General features: G+C 42.8%; 1 protein-coding gene across 3 annotated transcripts in view; it reads right to left on the bottom strand.

Moving 5' to 3' along the window:
* Positions 1-2,700: 2,700 nt before the first annotated feature.
* Positions 2,701-21,111, bottom strand: part of HEME1 (Uroporphyrinogen decarboxylase) — a 34,493-nt gene continuing 16,082 nt past the window's right edge. Inside the window, exon 6 of one of the 3 annotated variants that reach the window (XM_087373338.1) lies at positions 2,701-3,102. In XM_087373338.1, the coding sequence (XP_087229464.1) occupies positions 3,036-3,102 (67 nt within the window). In that variant the 3' untranslated portion in view covers positions 2,701-3,035. Of the gene's footprint in view, positions 3,103-9,447; positions 9,732-21,111 lie in introns of those variants that run through there. The other 2 variants (XM_087373339.1, XM_087373337.1) reach the window with 2 other exon arrangements.

The raw sequence follows: 21,111 nt of genomic DNA, 5'->3' as shown, positions 1-21,111 counted from the left end.
TCTCTCTAATTTTTATTTTTTTTTCATATTTCTAAGTTTTGATCAAAATCTATACCCAAAAGTGAGAGTTTTCAAACCATGTCCCCATTTTGATTTTTACTTCAATTTAATAGCATAAAATTAGGGTTTCTCAAAAAAGCTCCTAGATTTGAAAATTTTTTCTTTTTCTCCCCAAAAATATACACGTTTGTTTTTTTTTTCATTTGTACCTCAAAATGGGGGTTTTTTAGAACAATTGTTCACCTTTTGATTTTTAAAAGAAATTAACAACATAAAATGGAGGTTTCTCAAAAAAAGCTTGTAGAATTTGTCTTTTTTTCTAATTTTATGCCATTAAATTAGGGTTTAGGGTTTAGATCTTAAACAAAGGAACTTACTTTTTATTTTAGGTTTAGGGTTTAACTTTTAAGATTTGGGGTTAGCATTTAGGGTTGAGGGTCTAGGGTTTAGGGTTTAAGGTTTAAGGTTTAGGATTTAGGGTTTAGGGTTTAGGTAAGAAAAGAAGAAAATATGCATGTCCAACCATGAAAATGATATCCAAAGGATATGATGATTTGCATAGGCCTTAACCTTACTTAGATTAAGGCTTGTCTAACGTATTATGCCCATCAGAGATGGGTCCATAGGCTAGAAGGACACTTATGCATATTTTTAACGCTCATGCATGATTCATGGTAAGAAACCAGGAAATATGCATGTCCAACCATGCAAAAAATATATCGGATACTTTGTAGAGCCTTGAATCTCACTACATTAATTCTTGTGCAAAGTATCAAGCCCATTAGAGATACACACATAAACTAGAAGCATAGTCATGCATATATTGTTTTGTTTCTATTTTGAGGGATGGTTGCTTGTCAACTAAATTATTTTAGAAGCAATTAAATTATACTTTCCACTTCCATTGCTAACCTTTGTCTCTTTGAATGTAGGATTTCAATCTACATGAGGGTTCAGGTGTGCATCAATGGGCTATTAGGTTTCCAATTGTGCATCAACGGGGCTACAACAACAAAGTAGACTAATGACTCTAGAAGAGATTTAGAGGGATAAGAGAAGATATCATATGCATCATTTCAAAAAAGGTGTATCTTTACACCACCTCTATGTTGATAGCAACAACTCATATACATGTTATCTAATTTATTTAATATTTAATTAATAAATAGTAATAAATTAATTAGTAAATGATTAAGAAATAATTTGATAAATAATTAAGGAGGTATTTAGCAATTAAAATTATATAACAACTAGTTTGACCGATTAATAAACAATTCAATATATTTTTAAGAGAAATTATTAATAAATATTGTTAATTAGAAAATTAATTACAAAATTAATGAGAAGATAAAATTGATTGGAAACCATGCTTTTCTCTTTGATCTTATGTACTTTTGATTTCTTACTATACGTTAGTAATAGCCCCAATTTTTACCTTTCCCCGTTTCCATCATAACTTTCACAAGAAATTGAGAATGTAGTCATGTTTGTTGTCAAAACGATTGGAAAAGGGACAATGAGTTCATTTATGACATCAAATATGCAAAATACTATACTAAAAAGGAATTTTCATTCCCCTCACATTCTCTTCCCTATGCACTATACCTCTACTCTTGTTTTGTAGGCCATAGTTGTATGCAAGTGAATATATGTAGTGCTCTTAAAATACCCATTTTTGAGTGTACTTGGTGAATATGATGTGGAGGCGACCTATTTGGAAAAAAGTCCAAAATAAGAGAAAAAGTCCAAATTTTTTGAATACAGTGTTCTCTATGAAAACCATCACATATCAAGATGCAAGCTCATCAACATAAGGCCATCTAGATAATCATAATGTCAATAATACAATCCATCAAATAACCATGGCAATCCTAATAAATTAATGGAATTATGGCACCATCAAGGTCCATCTAGTCATATACTTAAATAATGAGTATTCTTGAGAGTAGGCCACTATATAAATGTTCTTAGTCTTCCTAGGATCTACCATGACTTCCTTGAAAAGCTCACTCTTCCAGCATTAAGGAAGAGTTTATTTTCCATGAGTTAAGTGGACCTTATGCTCGTCATTAGTATTACTGAACACTAAGATGTTGTCAAAGAATGGGGTACTAGTTCTTAGCAGTAGGTTTATTTAGAGCCCTATAGTCAATACACATTCTGAAAGAGCCGTCTTTCTTTTGAACTACTTGGATAGGTGCACCAAATGGGGAATCACTAGGTCAAATCACTCATTTTTACAATAGTTTAACAATGTGATGCTCCACTTACTCTAATTTTGCATGATTCATTCGATAAGTAGCTCTATGTGGAGGTATCAATCCAGGTTCTAGTTCAATAGAATGATCCTCTAGTCAACTAGCATGACAAGGGTAGAACCATCTGTAAAACAACCACCATCATGGCCCCAAAGAAATGCATGATTTTCTTTTTCTTCTTGAGTTCCTGACTGCTTTTTCTTCAAGAGTTATAGATTGATTTCCATCCTTCAGATAGATATGATAGCTTGCACCCTTTTTAAAGGCTTGCTTTGCTTGAGTATTGTTAATAAAATTTGGAAATACATATTTTTCTCATTGAATAAGGGTCTTCTCCTATTTATGGAAGGCACATTGATGTGTACAAGGATCAACATGAGGCAAGAGTCATAATGTGTTCTAATCAACGACATCTATAGATATAGTCATAGTGTTAGTTGGGCATTAATAGTGTACAACATGAATCAGGTGTATACAAGGATCAACATGGGACAAAAGTCATAATGTGTTCTAGCCAATGACATCTACAAATATAGTCATGATGTTAGTTGGGCATCAATGGTGCCACAATGGTGCTATTTATGAATAAAGGCATATTGATGTGTATGAGGATCAACATGAGCCAGCTTGGTTGTCTCCATTTCCTTATGGCATATGTTCAAAGGGTATGTCCAATAACAACTCCACAACATTAAAAAGTAGATTCCAAGTGAGGGTAGCCAATTTTGCATTTCTTTTGGCTAAGGCCACATCTTACTTGAGACAATCATGTAGCAGCTAGTCACAATGCTCCGAATTTTCATTTTGACCCATGTTTGCACCCATCATGTTAAGGTAAGTTGACCTACATCCAAAAACTCATTTCAATACAAATTAGCACTTATCTATAACCATATATTCCAATGTATATGGCTGCTGATGCATGTCCAATTTTCTTTCAACCTGCTAGGCATCTCCCAATAAAATATAGGCATACTTAACAAGGGCAAAACAAATGTGGATCTTGACTAATTCGCAAAGTTTCACTAATTGAATGCAATTAATGAATAATGGTGTATGTCTTCTTGTGATCTAAATCATCTCCTACATTTGCCTTCAACTTGCCCGACCGACTGGGCTCTGCTTGCTGTCCACACTACTTCATGAACATTAACCACAATAAACAAAATATTTTTTTGCTATTAAGCTTGTCTAAGTTCTACCAAAGCATCAACCAACCAAACTTTGTGGGGATTCCTTCTATGCCATTTTCTATTAAGGGGTTCCACCATTTCCTCTGAGTAGTCCTCCCAATTTGGGGTAGGACATAGACTTCTCTTCTTTGCCCATTAAACTCCCTTAGTCATGCCTATTATCTACCACCCATCCAAGCTAAGGTCTCTTTACTAGACAGGCTCCTTTCCTGAATTAGCATCATATCAAAACCATTTAGATTGTATAACCTCTAGAAGTTCCTTTCCTCAATTCATCTATGATTATGTCTATCCCATAGGTCTTTCCATGTCCCTAAACCCTTCTTGTTCAACCTTACTATCCCTTTCATTGCAATATCCTCCAATGGTACATTGTGCCAAGTAACTAAGAACTAAATTGAATCTCTATAGAAGAAGGTTCCTGTTTTCCTAGAGCAGCCTTTCCAAAGGAGGTTTGTTCATCGTGTCTCCCAAGACTTCCACATTGCTTTACACAATATAGACCCTTTTGATATGCATAGTTCCCTACCAAATATAGCAAAGACTTCTGGAAAATTGTTCCAAGTGTTTGTATCAAATAGGTTAAAATCTAGCTAGGTCTCTTTTGACCAACATTGACTAAATTGAATCTCTTTTTATAGAATATTTGAGCAAGCAATGTCCCATGAATAGCCAAGGCTTTTTTTATGTTCACATCCCAAGACCTCCCAAATGTTTCGCCATTGTGAAGAATTTCCATTAAACTTTAGCAATGTTTCTATGTGCTAGTTCTCTTCCCCACAGGAAAGTTTTGAACATAGGATTAGTCTAATCAAAACCTTTATTTGATGGGTACCAACACAAACTAAAATATATAAAAAAGGGGTATATAAAATGGTTAAGAACAAATTTCCTTTTGACTAATCAAGGCTGGAGACCTTCCCACTTAGATTTCTTTCCCTTGATCTTTTGAGCTACCCAATCCCATATCTATCCGTGGAAGTGCACTTGAAACCCATAGTATACTAACCAGCCATCTAAAAAATTCCCCTTCTTTTATTATCTTGTAGCCTTTATCTAGTGGAGTATCATCTGGAGGGTTTTTCACTCCATGAACCCCTATTTTGTTATGTTGGTCTTGGAACTAGAAGCTGTGCAAAAAGTATCCAAGCACTCTATCATGTTTCCCACTAATCCCTGCTCATTTTCACGAGTCAAATTGGTGTTGTCAAAAAATTGGTTATATGATTATCTACTTCCCGCCCTCTAGTTGGATTCCCTTGATCAGACTATTTCCTAGCTGTCTTGTATCAACCAGCCTAATGCATCTGCAGCAATAGCAAAAAGCAAGGGAGAAAGGGGACAACACTGTCTTATGGATCTTTTCGAGGAGAAAGGGAGAGAGGTCTACCCATTGATCTCAACCTTGGCCATTGCTTCAACAAACTTTTCAATTCATTCCCAAAACCCATGTCGTATAGCGAACTTAGATAAACTCCCACCCCATTCTATCATATGCTTTACCAAATTCCACCTTGAAAAGACAAATATACGGACCTTTTCTTCTGCTAGCTCAAGTCCTTCCCAAAGAGCCAGAGTCGTCTCCAGAATGTGCCTCTCTCTTATAAAACCTTCTTCTCATACTTGCATCTTTCCTTCAGTCTTATTGCCAAAGCCTTGCAAAGATTTTATGGGATGTGTTCAACCTTGTCAAAGGCCTCCAATTTCTTGAGCTCTTCCTTATTCACTCCCTTGGGTATCAATTTTATCATTCCTATGTTTATTCTATAATCCAAGGATCCCCTTTCTATTAATTCCTCCCATAATAGTAAGAGTTATGGTCCAACTGTGTCCCTAACAATTGATAAATCTCCACTAGCAACCCATTTTCACCAAGATTTTTATCCTTACGCATATTGAACATAGCCCCTTTCAATTCTTCCAATGTAAGGTCTCTATCCAGATAGAGTGCATCAACATTAGAAACAACCCTAGGCCGTGCTAAGCTACATTTTTACTTTACTAATAGCTTGTCTATCGGCTGGACGTCACCACCTCTTATTCATTCACCACCTCTTAGGATGCTCCCAATCTTGAGAGCATCCTAAGAGGTGGTGAAAGATGCGCTTTTTGAAACATCAATAAGTTTTTTTACATTGTCATGCAATTAATTCACCACCTCTTAGGATGCTCCCAAGACCTTGCCATCTACCCCTCTTGTATTCTACCATATCAAAATCACCCATGACGATAGTAGTTACGTTTCTAAAGGGGTTGGCATCCCATAACAGTGTGTTGTCTCTCACTCAGTTTGGGGTATAAATAAAAAATCTCATAGAATAGTTTACCACATAAAAATTCCACACCTATTACATTTAATCCTATAGCTAAAATAGCTCCCTCCTCTCCCTTGTGGTCTATTATAAAACACTTCCTCATATTATCAATTTGTTAGTTGTTAGTTGCCCCCTGAGTTTCTCACCCCCCACTTTCAATTGTTACAAGGCAACAAAATCAAGCCTAATATCCATTCTTCTCAACCACCTCTACAATATTAATGGTTTAAGACATTTGAAAGTCCAACATTTTATCCTCAAGACTAAAACAATGTCCAGACAATCAGGCTATGATGAGAATTGGGACTACCATCCAACTGAGAAAACAATGTCCGGACAAATACTGGTGAGGTAAACTTCCCATCAATTATCAATATTTTGTCATATCTTCCAACTTATATGTGTCTTCTTTGTAGAACTTATTAGCTCTGCCTTCCAAGTAACACTATCGTTACACTTTTTTTTTTAAAATATCCCACACCATTTTTCGCCACGTGGCCCCCTACTATTTTGGTTCTCCCTCTCTCTCTCTCTCTCTCTCTCTCTCTCTCTCTCTCTCTCTCTCTCTCTCTCTCTCTCTCTCTCACACACAGAGACTTTGCAAATCATTCGAACTTTCCTATACACGGGCTTCCATCATAGGTGTTGCAAATTAATCATTCATTCATCTTGACAATAGTTTTCCTTTGACGGAAACAATTGAGCGCAATGCTCACTAGTACTTGTACTCACTTGTTATTAACTTGTATAGGCATCACAACCTTTTTGCATTCCTCCACCTAGAACCCCATAAAATCTCTTGGCAATCTTGCTCTTGAAAGATAAAGCTCTTTTCTTCCTCCTACCATATCTCAATCCCCAAAAGGAATGCAAAAGACCAAGGTCCTTCATTCAAACTCGTGTTAACCTTATCTTTTTGTTGAGATCGCCAATCAAGATGAGATCATCCACATAGGGAATCACTGTCATTCCCATGTCCCACTTTGAAAGAAAATATAAGTTTATATTTCACAAACTTTGATGAAAACCAATACACAAAAATAGTTGTCAATCTACTCAAAAAACAAAAGTTGTTGATGCATTGATACGAAGCTGGAGGGACCTATTTCAACTTGTGGAGCACCTTCTTAATTAAGTCTACACACCATGTTCACTATTGTTGCTCCACATAGACCTCCACCTTCAAGTCACCATCAAACATAAAAACCATCATTGCAAAGGTCTCATCATTATTAAGCCCTTATAGCTATGAGTGTCCTTTGCAAGCGCCAAATCCTACGTGGGGTGCTTCTCAATCGCAACCATCTCAATCTCCAATACTTCCCGCCACTCAAGGACATCCTTTAGGTCTTTAAGGTCGTCAATTCATGATTCCAACCATTAGCTCGTAAATAAAGCTTTCTAGGTCCTTTGAGACTTCTCTCATCTAAACTCACTTCAAGGATATCTATTAACCCTGCTCTAGGGTCCTCATGTACCATCATGGTAATCTTTTCTCCTATGTTCGAGTTTTCTTTTTCGACATTTCTAGCTTTATTTTGATAATGAACTGCTTACACGTCCTTTACTTTGATCTTGAACCCCGCCGGGGATACACGAGTGCTGAGGCTCTTTCATTGTCTACATAGGTCTCAATCTCTTTGAAGACTACATTCCTACTACCAACACCTTGTTAGGGCTCCTTATCATATACCGATAAGCTCGGTCAGTGTATCTAACAAACATGCACTTATTTTTTGAACCAATTTATACCTCGTGTCTTTATGGGCATGAATCCATGCATCAAAATTGAAACTTTAAATGTTTTACGATAAACTTTGTATCTACTCATGCCTCCAATGGTTTCCTTCCTCCAACTACTCAAGTCATTGTCCTATTCAAGATGCAAACACAGGATATGGAATGCCTCTGTTGTAAATTCTTCCCCCCTAATCTATCCTAAGAGTCTTGTCTTTCTCACCCCTCTCCTTTTTCCACTTAAGCTCCCCATTCTTTAAATTCCTCAATTGCTTGTGCATTCTTAAAAAACAATAGATCCAAGTCATCTTGTTGATGTACAATGATGGTACAAGGAGAAGCAAGATTGGTACAAGGAGAAGCAAAATTGTCTAAACTATGGCATGAGAGGTTCGGGTACATTGAATACACTGCTCTCGAAGAGATGCCAAAGCTAGGCATGGTGGAGGGACTTCCTTAATTGACTAGCAAACAAAAATTTGCAAAGCTTGCATGTAAGCTTAGCAAGCAACGTCGGGTTTCAGCCAATGGAGTTGATTCATTCTGATATTTGTGGGCCCATGCCTACCACATCACTTTCTTGATCAGAATACTTCCTAACTTTATTGATGTCCTAATCTTGTAGAGTCCCTCTTCTTCAATGCCTCAAGCAATCAGCTTCTCAATTGCTTTGGATTTGATGAGCATTTCGTCCTTGTCAAGAATTCTATCCTGTTGCTAGCCAATTGACTGACAAAAAACAAATTTGTACCTAGATCAAGTAGACGCATTTGTCGATACCTTATCCTCACCCACGCTTTTCTGAATGAAACGCTCCCAATACCCTTAATTAGGCACCTTTGATTGCCCCCCTGTAATGGATGATTCAACACCAACACTAGCCAGACTCTTAAACCATCTTTGAGGTACTAGAAGTGATGAACACATCTGAATAATCTTGACTAGGGAGAGTTCCTATGTAATAACACTGGCAGCCTCTGACCTGGTCTCTCCCCTTTAATTATCAAAATCTTTCTTTTTCTGGTCTGCCTTCTTTCAGCGCTCCTCTGCAAAAGTGTCCTAGCTTCTCAGAATAGAAGCATTTGTCTTCTTTGCAGTCTCCAACGAATTGAGATTCTCCTTCAGCGGGCTTACTCTTGCCTTTCTCCTTCGCAAAGCGTCACATTGAATCATTGTGCTAACCCTGCAAGAGTGACAATGTGCCATTGCAAGATTGCCACGTGTTAGTTGACAGGGCTCCAGTGACTACGTAAATGCAAAAGTGTCGCTGAGTGGTTAGAATTCCACCTGTTCTGTGTAAAAGTGCCAAATGATACACACAGATGGTGAAGGAAGAGGAGTGGAAATGACGGGGGGGTGGGGGGGGGGGGGGCAGCGGAGCGGGGCGCGGAGTGGTTAGAATTCCACCTGTTCTGTGTAAAAGTGCCAAATGATACACACAGATGGTGAAGGAAGAGGAGTGGAAATGACGGGGGGGTGGGGTGGGGGGGGGGCAGGTAGGAAAAAAAGGAGAGGAAGTAAAAGGATGAGGTAAAGGAAAGGGGAGATGGAGAGGAATGAGTAAAGAAGGGAGAAAAAGATATGGAAGTGCGTCAGGAGGAGAAAAGAAAGAAAGGGGGGACAGGGCCGGGGGCAGGGGAACGGGCGCGCTTGGGGGGGGGCTTTTGACAAGGGACAGGGGTGAAGAAAGATTGATTGGGGACAGAAGAAGGGTGGGGAAGGACAAGAGTGGCAGCAGAGCACGGCAATTCACAAGCAGGGAGTCTGTAGTCCTAGGTTCTGGAACAAGGAAAGAGTAAAGCAAGTTTTGATGCACCAGCCCCTAGTACTAAATTTTATATATCGAGAATTTGCAACACAGGAAAGAACCAAAAGAGGTGCAAAGAGAGAGGGAAAAGGGGGGAGGGGGGGCGTGCTTACGCAGAAGTACATCACTTTAGACTAGATTGACAGTAAAATAGTACCAGAAAGGCCAGGGGGGTTTTAAGCTTTCCTCTCAAAAAATGATTCTGCTTATGATCAAACTACTATACACGCTTCATTACAAATCTGTCGAAAAATACTAGGAGGTGTTGGCCATTGCAGGCAGCTCCTCTACAAAAATGGAATTGTATGACAAAGATCTTGCAGTCTCAAAAAAATGTGCAACGCCCTCCTCAGGAGTTCCTACAAGGACCCCATGACCTAGATTGAGAATATGCCGTTGCCTGCCAGCTTTCTTCACAACTCTGCAACAAATAAAATATCAAATCAGCTTCAGCCTTCACATACTCCGACATTGCTGGTTCACATTCAGTCAGAAGGTAAGAAACACCCCTACTACCATATGCATGGCAAATACTGGCCCTGGACATACCCATCAACTAGATGATGACCCTTTGGAGGGGATATATTTAATGTGAAAACACCCGCTTAAACGTGTGCGCACCACCCACGCATTTGTACAGCATTTGGCAAAGATTTTTATGCTAGGCTTCTATGAAGACCTCCAGGCTGAATGAATGGCAAAGTTAAGAAGGAGGCTATTGAAAAGTATTCTGCATTTGCTTGTAAGCATTGTATTACATGAAATGAAGAGAAGTGCTATAAAATGACAATGTAAGTATGAAAGCACAAGCAATTTCGAAACGAAACAAAGCAGCTATCAAGTCTAGTCTTCACTCACAAACACATTAAAAGGACACAACAAGCATTTAAGATCCATGAATAAAAAGGAAGTACTCTTAAAGACCAGATATCAATGGATACTAGACAAATGCATGTGAAGACGTGAATTGTTGCAGCCAACCCATATACACGCTCGCATTTTGAAGTATTTCTGTATTATTCCAACTGCACCCACGTGAACTCTCTGCGTTTTCTAGGAAGGAAGGCAAAATCCCAAACAGAAGGGCTTGTCCCCCAAGTACATTTGTTGTTCTGCTCTTGAGGTCCTTCACGCTGGTCCAATTCTCACATTGAATAACGGTTCTGAACCCCCAACTATACTCCCCCCGCCCAACCCCCTCCCCAACATATACACTAACAAACTTCTCCCATGCACCCAGAAAAAGTGGATGTGTGTGTGTGTTGGGGGTGGGGGGGGCGCATGGAAACCACCCAAAAAGAAGGGGCCCGGGGGGGGGGGGGGGGAGGGGGGGTTGGGCGGGGAAGGAGGACATAAAGAGAAAGGCAACTATGTGGGATAGATGAGCTGACCAGTTCTAGTGCCTTCTCATCGTGTCATGTGGCTAGCAAATCCCTGCTGGTGTCGATAGGGCACCTAAAAATATCCTGGTTTGTGATTGGGTTTGTCTCCAGAAGAGCCATGATACAAACAATTTTTGTCAGATTCTCGTGACCTGGCCTAAAATCAGCAATGCACACAAATGCTGTCCTAGAGTGACCTGACCTAAATTACAACTTTCCTCCCTTTATTCAAATGGAGCACTAATGAAATACAAATGGACTTAATAAGCAGATAGCATGTCCACCGTATCCTGGGTAGGATGATGCATGTGAGACTGCCAAACGTTACAATGGCACAATTGCTTAGAATTTTCCTCATTCAGCCTAATCATTAATTTGCCATGATTGCGAGCTCTGGCCTTGCCTTTCCACTGTGCCATCTGCATTCAATTTAACTTTGTAAACCCATCTAACTAACTATGTTCTTATCTAACTGGATCCACAAATTCCCATGATCTGTTTTTCATGATGCACGAAAGCAAACGGTTACTATCGCTTTGTGGAGTTCCACAAGGCTATTGACACGGTGCCACAGGCCCAACTACTCAAGCGACTACATGATTTAGGGTAGAGTCAGGACATCAAGTGGGCAATCCAAACACTCTCTGAGTGAGTATCAAGAAAAGGCAAAACGACGGTCGAGTGGAGAGAGGAGATCATGAGCATGAATGGGATCAAACAAGGCTGCCCTTTTATCACCGAACTTGTTTGACCTATGCATTAATGATCCAAGTTATTTATCACGACACTAGGTGGAGGCACCTCGCCCTTAGTCGGATCTCTAATCCCAATTTTGTTGTATGCAAATGACGGCGTTTTGCAGTCGAGGGTAACCCTTTTGGACCTTAGGTCCAAACATAGACCACTCAATACTCACCTATGCATCGTCATATCATCCGGCTCTTAGCTAAGCTGATTAATCAGTGTTAGCATTTGAAGTAGGAAGACTTGCACTAACTTGGTTTTCCTCTGCGAACATCTTCTACATTGTTTTTCTTCTTATACCTCCCAAAGAATGATTCTTTTGTTTGATCCCAGTCTTTGAAGTATCTCATCAAGAATCGAGTGTACCTGTTGTGCTGCCTCATGCAATGTGCATGGGAAATTGCTCATCAGCAAGACAAGCTAATACACAATACATAGCGAGTATGTGCATTCGTTCATTCACCAATTCTCAAGTAATTTGCCAATATATGGGTTGCTTGAGTTACTTCTAGTAACAACCGAAACTACTTGTAACTTTGTACGCATCAAAGATTATAAATCATACAATTGGTTCCATCGAGAACACCAGATGTTTCTCTCTCTCTCTCTCTCTCTCTCTCTCTCTCTCTCTCTCTCTCCCCCCCCCCCACCCCCTAATTTTTTAGCTCTTTATTTTAGCATAGTACTCAGCAAGGGCCTTAGCGCACCCTTTGCTCCAGCCCTTTGTGGCTTGTATGAGGTTTTTCCCTTTGGTGTAGTTTGCAGTCTCACATAGACCCGCAAGGCCTCCTTGGACATTAATATATCTTTCTTTCTTTCTTTTCTCTCTCTCTCTGCACCTAATTTCTTGGTTCTAATTTTCTCAAACTCTCTTTCTGCGCATCTCAATTCCTTGGGAAATGGTGGAGAAGAAAATTTGTCACTAAGGAAACTAGTCCATTTACTGTCTATAAGTTTGGGTTGAGGAAAATGAAAAAATGAAGGATTTAACTATTAAAAATTAGATAATCACCTCCTCAGTTGGGGGTTCTGAGCCCCTCGTACTTGCAGCCCTCTCTCTCTCTCTCTCTCTCTCTCTCTCTCTCTCTCTCTCTCTCTGATATCTTTCAGACAGTGACTTTCATCCTCATTAGAGACTACCGAGGCTGGCTCTGGAGTTATCCAGACGACTAGCTAAGGGTGGGGCGGACACATGGTATGCATGTTTATCCACATGGTTTGCCAAACATGGAATTCAGATGGACAGGCTCCCCCCCTTTCAATATAGTTTGGATGCACCCCCTGAGTCGATCTAGCAGATGAGATTTACCATATCATATAGTTAGATCTTCTCTAGCTCCACACGTCTCGGGCTGGGGGGGGAGATCAAGAGCTCCCCACCAAGACACAGTTCTATCATGATCATTTCCTGAATGTCTCAGAGGAGGGATTCATCGTCAAACCCCTATATCTCGAGGATAGAAGAGTCTCACATGCACTGAGGATCGCCATTGGGCAAATGCGGGTTTCATCCCATCGATTGAGGATTAAGACAAGGAGAGCAGCACGTATACCTAGAGAGCAGCGGACTTGCACACTAGGCACACTGGGAGTGGTTGAGACAGAAGAACACTTTCTTTGCACCTGCCCAGCCTACTACGAGATCCGGGGATGATCCCACTATCTCTATTAGGATGGGAGTGGCTTTCGGCCCACTATCACGATTGATCCATTTCCAAGACCAGGTCTGCATTGGGCTCTATTTGCTGAGATGCGCCGACACGGGAAGACCCTGCTATGACAGATCAGAGAGCAACAAGAGGCGATCACACCACAGGATGTAGAGACTGACCACTCACAGCGGCACGTCACAGATTTTTATGCATTCGAGTCAACTCCAGGACACAGTGGGATGGAGGATGAGCTAGCTGCTATGCGGGCAGTCTGGATTACCGAGAGAGGATTGCAAAGGCCATCCACAACACAGAGAGCGCCTAGAGCACAACCAATTGAGGTTCACCCTATCACAACTTTCCTCAGAGGAGACCGCCCAAGATGAGGGGTCACTCTAAACATAGCTCAATGTCCTGGGGCTGACTCGAAGGCATAGAAATCATTGATGTGTCTTTGCTTGGTCGGTGTCCTGTGTTTCGATAACCTCCTGGTGTTTGATTTGGTATAACAGGGTCTCTCTGTGTCACCGCACCTCCATCAGAAAGGCCAACGCACACCTGGTCGTGGAAATGGATTAGACGGGAGAGTGGTCTGAACTAGTGTCCCTCTTGAAGCAATGGTATCGTCCTTGGATCTCATAGTAGGCAGGGCAAATGGATAGGAAGTGCTGATCTGTCTCCACTGCTGTTAGTGTGCATAGCTTGCAAACCCATTGCTCTCTAGGTGTGCATGCGGCCCTCCCTACGTCGATCCTCGGCTGGTGAGACGAGACCCGCATTTGTCCTATGGCAATCGTCAATGCATAAATAGCCTGTCTGTCCTCTAGATGTTGGGGCCTAATGATCAATCCCTCCTTTGATACTCTGAGGAAGTGGTCTCGGTAGAACTAGATCTTCGTGGGGAACTCCTGGTCTCCCCCCAAAGTCCACAATGTATATAGCTGGAGTAGTTCCAACCACATGATACGGTTGATCTTACTGAAAAGGGGGGGGGGGAGGCGATCCATTTAAATACTGTGAGTGCAAAACCATTTGGAGATGCGTGCATATCCAGGCTATGTTGACCCCAATCTCAACTAATCTAATGCCAACGTCAGTAGCCTAGGTTGTCGGTAGCCTCAACCTAGGCAAGGCCCATACCCTGTGTAGATATGTCACTGTCTAGAAGATGACATCAATCTGCAGTGGTGTCATAGTGAACTGTGCATGTATGATATGGTGAGGGATTGATGGTTTACTCCTAATCATCTTAGACCCCATAATCACCGGTAGCCTCTCGAATCTCCACCACTTGTCTGTCGGTAGATCACCTTCCTAGAAGGGTGTTGCATACATGGCTGGCGGTCTCACTAGTGTATCAAAAAGCCATCCCTTCTTCGGGGGTCTTGGAAGTGTGCTTGGAAGCACTATCTCTTTAGCCAAGCTAGAGCTCCCTGCCCTCGTGTGAGTTGTGCCCGAGCTGCATCTTGTCATCTTGAAGATAGGTCATGCGAAATCTTCCCCTGTCCAAGATAGGTATATGAATGCACTATCTCCACTGGCTCTCCTTGGTATGTGAAGTTGTGCCATTGAAGTACTGCCCGTGAGATGTTGAAGATCATAACCTTGGTCTTGCCAAGGTTCATTGTCAAGTATCTCTCCCTGCAAAACACCTCTAGGGCCTCGAGATGTCGCTATAGGCCTGCTGCAGAAGAGGAGATGAGGACTATGTCATCCACGTATAGCAAGGTCTGTCTCTCTAGCCAAGCTAGACCTTGGTCTTGCCAAGGTTCACTGTCAAGTCTCTCTCCTTGCAAAACACCTCTAGGACCTTGAGATGTCACTGTAGCTATACACGGATGACATAGTCCTCATCTCCTCTTTTGCAGCAGGCTAGGCAAGAGAGGAAGAGGCGAGCGAGAGAGAGAGAGAGAGAGAGAGAGAGAGAGAGAGAGAGATTAACGTCCACAGGAGGCCTCGTGGGCCTATGGGACAAAGTGACACCAAAGAGAAAAACACTTACAAGCCACAAGGGGTTGAGGTAAAGGGCACGCTAAGGCCCTTTGCTGAGTACTGTGCTGAAATAAAGAGAGCTCAATGGCTCAAGCAAAATCAAGTACAAAAATATCATATCATATCATGTGCTATTTGCTATCTAAAGCAGGCTAAAAACTGGAACTGGAAACTCAGAAACCTAAAACCGGCACTGTTGTGGCTCGTCTATGAGCGGTATAGAGATGCAACCCATCGCTACTCTACACATGACCCGAGGTGTCACCCTTTATCGGAAAACAGATTCCCGGAGACCACACCCCTTGCCATAGCGAGAGACGGCTTGACAACTGCACATAAGCAATAACTTCGTGTCTCATCGGAGAGCTACCACAGCCCCTGGATATGTCTTTGGAGCATTTGCACTACCTGCTTGAGTATCTTGAGAGTTGAGATTTTGAGACTTTGAGATTATTGGCTTAGCTTAGCACTCAACAAGGGTCCTTTGCTTCCAGCCCATGGCGGCTTGTATGAGCTATTATGCTGATTGTACTTTGTTTCATAGGCTCGCGAGGCCTCTTGGAGATGTTAATACAACTTTCTTTCATCTTTCTAACTACCCCTCCTTCCTTCCTTCTCCCTTCTCGTTCTCTCCCCCTTCTGCTCTTCTAGCCCCTTTCTCTAATCTGCATCCTACCCCTTTTCTACATTGGTATCAAAGCTCCGATTTTGGCATCTTTGCTTCCCCTTCACCCTTCATCCTGAATTCGATCCGCAAGTCCACTAAATTCGACTAGAGTCTCGAGACCTACCCTTTCTTTCCTCATGACACACAAGCAATACACCACAGCGTTGTTGTGAAGCAACACCCCAAAAGAATCAGTGAATTAACATCAGCTCCACCACCATCTCCCGGTCGTGACGCTGGCATCAATCTCTAGTACGCCCAACACTGACGCTCCACACCACCGGACGCATGCTCTGCATAGGGGTATCATTTCTCTGTCACTACATGGATAAGCAGAAACCCGATGTGAGCATGGGTTTGACGTTCTCCAAGATGGTTACCAGAGCCACATTGTTTGCCATATGCAACACTAGCCCAGCTTGCGCCTGATCTAAGCACCGTTTCCTGGCCTTGATTCTACTCGCTATCTTTGACACTAAAGACTCGGGAGTCCTCGCCATCAGTACTATGTCGCAGGTCGCCCATGACCTTTTTTTTGCAAAGAAATGAACCTTCTATTAATGCTTGAAAGACTTCAGACAAAGCAGCAGCCCCAAAAGTACTAAGTATGGAAAAAACTGGAAAAGTCTGAAAGGAGAAAAGACCGGCATGTTCTAGAGCAACCCAGCTCACTGCCTAGGGGATCTCTAGTACTGGGGCTAGCAGCCAAGTGGGGGGACTCTACAACTAGCAAATCCCTCGCAAAGTGAATACGTAAAAAACTCCTCCAAGCCAAGCCTTGCAAAAACGAGCGCGCCTCGCGACAGTCGCCCTAGAGCCTGAAGTCCCACGCTCCCAAGTGAAGCGAAGGGTGTAGATGATATCCTGCCAGATGGCGACCAAGGTAGCCGAGGGTGGAACCAGATGATCACCCATCACCAGATTGCAGAGAGCAACCCAAATGTTTCACGCCATGATACTGGCTACTACCTCCCATACGCTGTCCTCCGAAGGAGAATGAGGAGCGAGGCTATCAGGAGGGACCGCCTCATGGAGCTCTATCATTTGAATGCTTTGACCCTATATCCGATAAGCTCAGGAGACCTCATCAATATGAAACGTGTGTCCTCTCCAGCCAACCAGGCCACCATCTCCCAAGTGTAGTCTCTCTGAAGGCTCTGCATCCAGGTCATAATCCTGAAGGCTCCCATCCAAATCCTCGCTACGCTACGACAGCTCCAGAGGCAGTGAGGGATCGGCTCTAGAAAACCAATAGAGCAACAATGACACTACCCCTCCACCCCCATCTGCTCCAACCACGGGCTGATGGGCAAGCCTCTGTGGGCAGCCAGCTAGAAGAAGTAGGAGATCTTCCTCAGCCACAAACTAGACCATAACCACGTCCAAAACCTAGAACGGACCTCCTGGGGCAGTCACTGGGCCACCCAATGTCTCTCCCTCGAAGGGGTCCAAATCGAAGAGTCCAACTGAAGCCCCCTACCAATCCATCTGGTGTAGGAAAAGAAGGGCACCTCGTCCACCCACTTAACAAGGCCGCCCCTAGAGGGCCAAAACCACTCTTTCAAATCCCACTGGACCTCTCTCAAGGGCCTACCCTCCAAAGCCAAAGGCGCCATCTGGGGGCATCTTGCTCTGGGATACTGGGAGGATCAATGTGCCACTCCTTCCCCAAACGTCCCACCACTCTAATCATCTGCCAATGAATCCCATCCATCTATGGGCCTCTCTCAGTCAATACCTGGAGTAGGCCTCTAGGTCCTACACGAAAAAAACCGACATGCGTTCTGCCTCGTTGCATCATCATCCTCAAGGGGACACCAATCCGAGAAAACTGACCCAACCAATTGCTGTCCATCCACACGCGAAGTCCCTCCCACCAGGACTCAGGGATGGCTAGGTCAATCTCTCTTTATGCAAATGACGTGGCACTCTTATCATCCACACCCAAGGCGCTCCAGCGACACCTAGATGCACTGCAGGCTTTTTGTTTATCCCATGATTTGGAGATCAACCTTGGCAAGACCAAGGTCATGATCTTTAACACCTCTCGAGCAAACATGCACCGGAAGCAGTTCACTTTCAGTGGGTCACCAGTTGAGATCGTATCCTCATACACTTACTTGGGGGTCATCTTCTCCGGCCCAACCTTCACGATGAGACTAGCGATGCAAGCCAGACTGAGCAGGGGATATGCCTAACTGGCTCGGCTACAGAGACGGTGCTTCCACTCCCACTTCCAGGACCCTTGGACCAAGGCTCTTCTCTTCGACTCCTTGGTTTGACCAGCCGGTATGTATGGCAGCCCTTGTTGGGGACCTGACATGTCAAATATAGAGTGGACCCGGGTGGAGCAGCCTGCGGATCCATATGCTCTCACGAATGATTCAGGGGAAACCATCTGTACCACATCATATCATTCAGGCCGAGTTTGGTGCCCAAATGGGACAAGTCAAAAATGCACAGACAAAGTGACCCAAAAGATAGCCTCAAGGCTTGCAACTACAAAAAAATAGGACTTGCCGTCCAAATCTGCAAAAGCCCCAAAATAAGCTGTAATTTGCAAATGTGATCAAATGGCCTGCAATATCTTGCCAATTTCACTTCAAATCTGAAAGTATCGTGCAATTTGCTTGCAATAGACCCAAAAGCCCCAATTTGTAGAGCAAAACTGAGCCAAAAATGGGGCAAATTCAAGAAAAGCCCCAAATTGTCTGCAAATCTGCAATCAACCTGCAAAATCGTAGCCCGAATGCAAAAGCCCCAAATGTCACCAAAAATTGCAGATTTACTGCAATGTCTGCTCCCAAAATCGAAGCCAAACAATGGCTGAATGCACAGCTGAGCCTCTGAAAATGAATCCTGCAAGTACAAAACAGTACCGACGGAACTGTATGGTCAAATCTGACGCAGAAGTGCAGACCATACGGACAGTCGTACGGAACTATACATACAAATTTCTGCCGCACAGTGCGGACTGTACGGACGGCCGTACAGAACTATACGAGCAGAATTTTCTGACTGACTGTACGGACATAAAATTTTCTTTTTTTGGACAGCTGATGCGCCGTACGAAAATCCGTACGATTGTACGAGATTGTACGAAATCGTACGGACAGCAGGTCGCGGGGTCGCGTCGGAGCTGTGCGGGACGTCCAGTAGCTGAGCTTGACGATGGAGCTTAAGTACGGGAGCTAGAGCTGGAGCTAGAAGCAGGAAGCTAGGAGTAGGGAGCAGGTCCGAGAAGGAAGTGCTCTGATACCACTATAGGCTCACGGAAGCAAAAGGATGCACAAGAATGGAGCAAGAAGTGGAAGCCATCACATCAACTAGTAGAATGAAAATGAGAGTACAAAGTACTATATAAGAGAACCCTAGGATCTAGTGTCCTAGTGGTACCACTAGTACTAGGTGTCATAAGACACTAAAAGTACAAGGTGACCTAAGTGCCAATAACTAAAGCTACATGGCACATACCAAGGGCCCAGAGGGCATCAATACGACCGGGAGAAGATGGCCTACAACTTTTAAGCTTGACTTGCAGAAAACATTTGCTATGTCTGATCTTGGTCTTTTGCATTACTATTTGCACGTTCAATTTGCTAGCAGTGAGGGGGCATTTCGATGTCACAATCCAAGTATATTGGACATCTTTTGCAGCATTTTCAGTTTGAGGATTGCAAGCCAGTATCCACACCATTAGAGCCTCGTTTTCACTTCTCTTCTGAGGATGGCAGTGGTGCATGTGATGTCACTCTCTATCAGCAAGCAATTGGTTGTTTGATTTACTTAAGCCATACGAGACCTGATCTTCAGTATGCTGTCTCACAGTTGAGCAGATATATGCACAACCCCTCTACGCACCATTGGCATGCCGTGAAGCGTGTCTTCAGGTATCTCAAAGGCACTCAGCACTTGGGCCTTCTTTATGAGGCTGATTCTTCACTTGTTATGCATGGATTCACTGATAGTGATTGGGCTGGCTGTTCGGACACCCGTGTGTCACATAGTGCCAACTGTTTCATGCTTGGTACTTCATGCATTTCTTGGTTCAGGAAGAAGCAAAGTACAGTTGCTGCTTCTAGTTGTGAAGCTGAGTACAGAGCAGCTCTTACAGCTGCAGTGGAGTGTGTTTGGCTCCGGAAGTTACTTGCAAATCTTTATGCATGTCAGACTACTCCTACCATCATCTTCACTGATAGTCAGAGTGCTTTGGTTGTTACACGGAATCCCGTTTTCGATGCTTGCGCAAAGCATCTTGAGGTTCACTATCACTATGTCAGACAACAAGCGATATTCAGTTGTCTTATGTTCCAACTAAAGACAACTCGGCAGATCTTTTTACGAAGGCTCTACCTCGACCTAAGTTTGAAGCTTTTCGGCAAGCTTTACACTTAGTACCTTTTGTGACTTGATCTGCTGTACTCTGTACAGTCATATATCCCTACAAGATGAACATGTGCAACCATGACATTAGATATTCAAGTATCCTGAGCCATGTCCAAGATACTTCAGCCCATACCATGGAGGGGGGTTTGTAGGTCATTCTATGGGCAATCCATAGGTGCCACTCATTCCTTGGTATGTGCCTCGTAGGCCTAGTTACAGTCAGTTAGGTCAGTTGGTACAGTTGGTACATGTACCACTCAGACAGTTAGGACACTTAGTACAGTTAGGGCATCTAGCCCTAGGGTTTTGTTATGTTGGCTCTCTCTTGAGCCTCCACTCTCAGTTTTGCAGCAATTCATTACAGCATCTCGTTTTTTGTCTTCTCACCTCCATTTTTGAGCTTCCATTGCTTGCCATAGCCTACAAATATGTGGTGTTCTTTTGTGGTGATTTTATTTCATCTTTCACCGTGTTGGATTCATGGGATTAGGTGTGTGCTTGACAGTTATGGTAGAATCCTTCTGAAATTAATGAGTTGAAATGATTAATCTCCATGGAATGTGATCGATAATTGACCGGGAAAACATGCTAATTTGTGTGGCTCTGACACGTTCCATTGGCATGGAGAGGCCGGCCAATTTAAGATGTCAGTCGAGGAAATAGCATCCCAAACATGGGATGCAATTCTTTTAAGCTAGGCGTAGACATGATCCAAGATACTAGGGTGACAAAGGAACTCTTGAAATCTCTATTGTGGGTATGGAGTTGAGGTGATGCCCTCCTGTGAGTGAGTATCTAGTTCCTGTTCAATTGATTCTGAATGTTAATAAAGCTTGGAAAACTGTATCAACCCCCTTAAAACAGCATATAAAGGAACCGCATTTCTTATCCATGAAAGCTACTCAAAGGCTCCATGAAGAAACTATGTGAGGTCAGACAAACTGGAAAAACAACAGTTACACACCATTATCAATGTAC

This window comes from Dipteris shenzhenensis, chromosome 4, assembly GCF_047967505.1.
Source record: "Dipteris shenzhenensis isolate YYH24624 ecotype China chromosome 4, Dip_SZ_1.0, whole genome shotgun sequence".
NCBI classification, from domain to species: Eukaryota; Viridiplantae; Streptophyta; class Polypodiopsida; order Gleicheniales; family Dipteridaceae; genus Dipteris; species Dipteris shenzhenensis.
The sequence above is the reverse complement of the archived record's forward strand: the minus strand, read 5'-3'. Positions and strand labels throughout refer to the sequence as shown.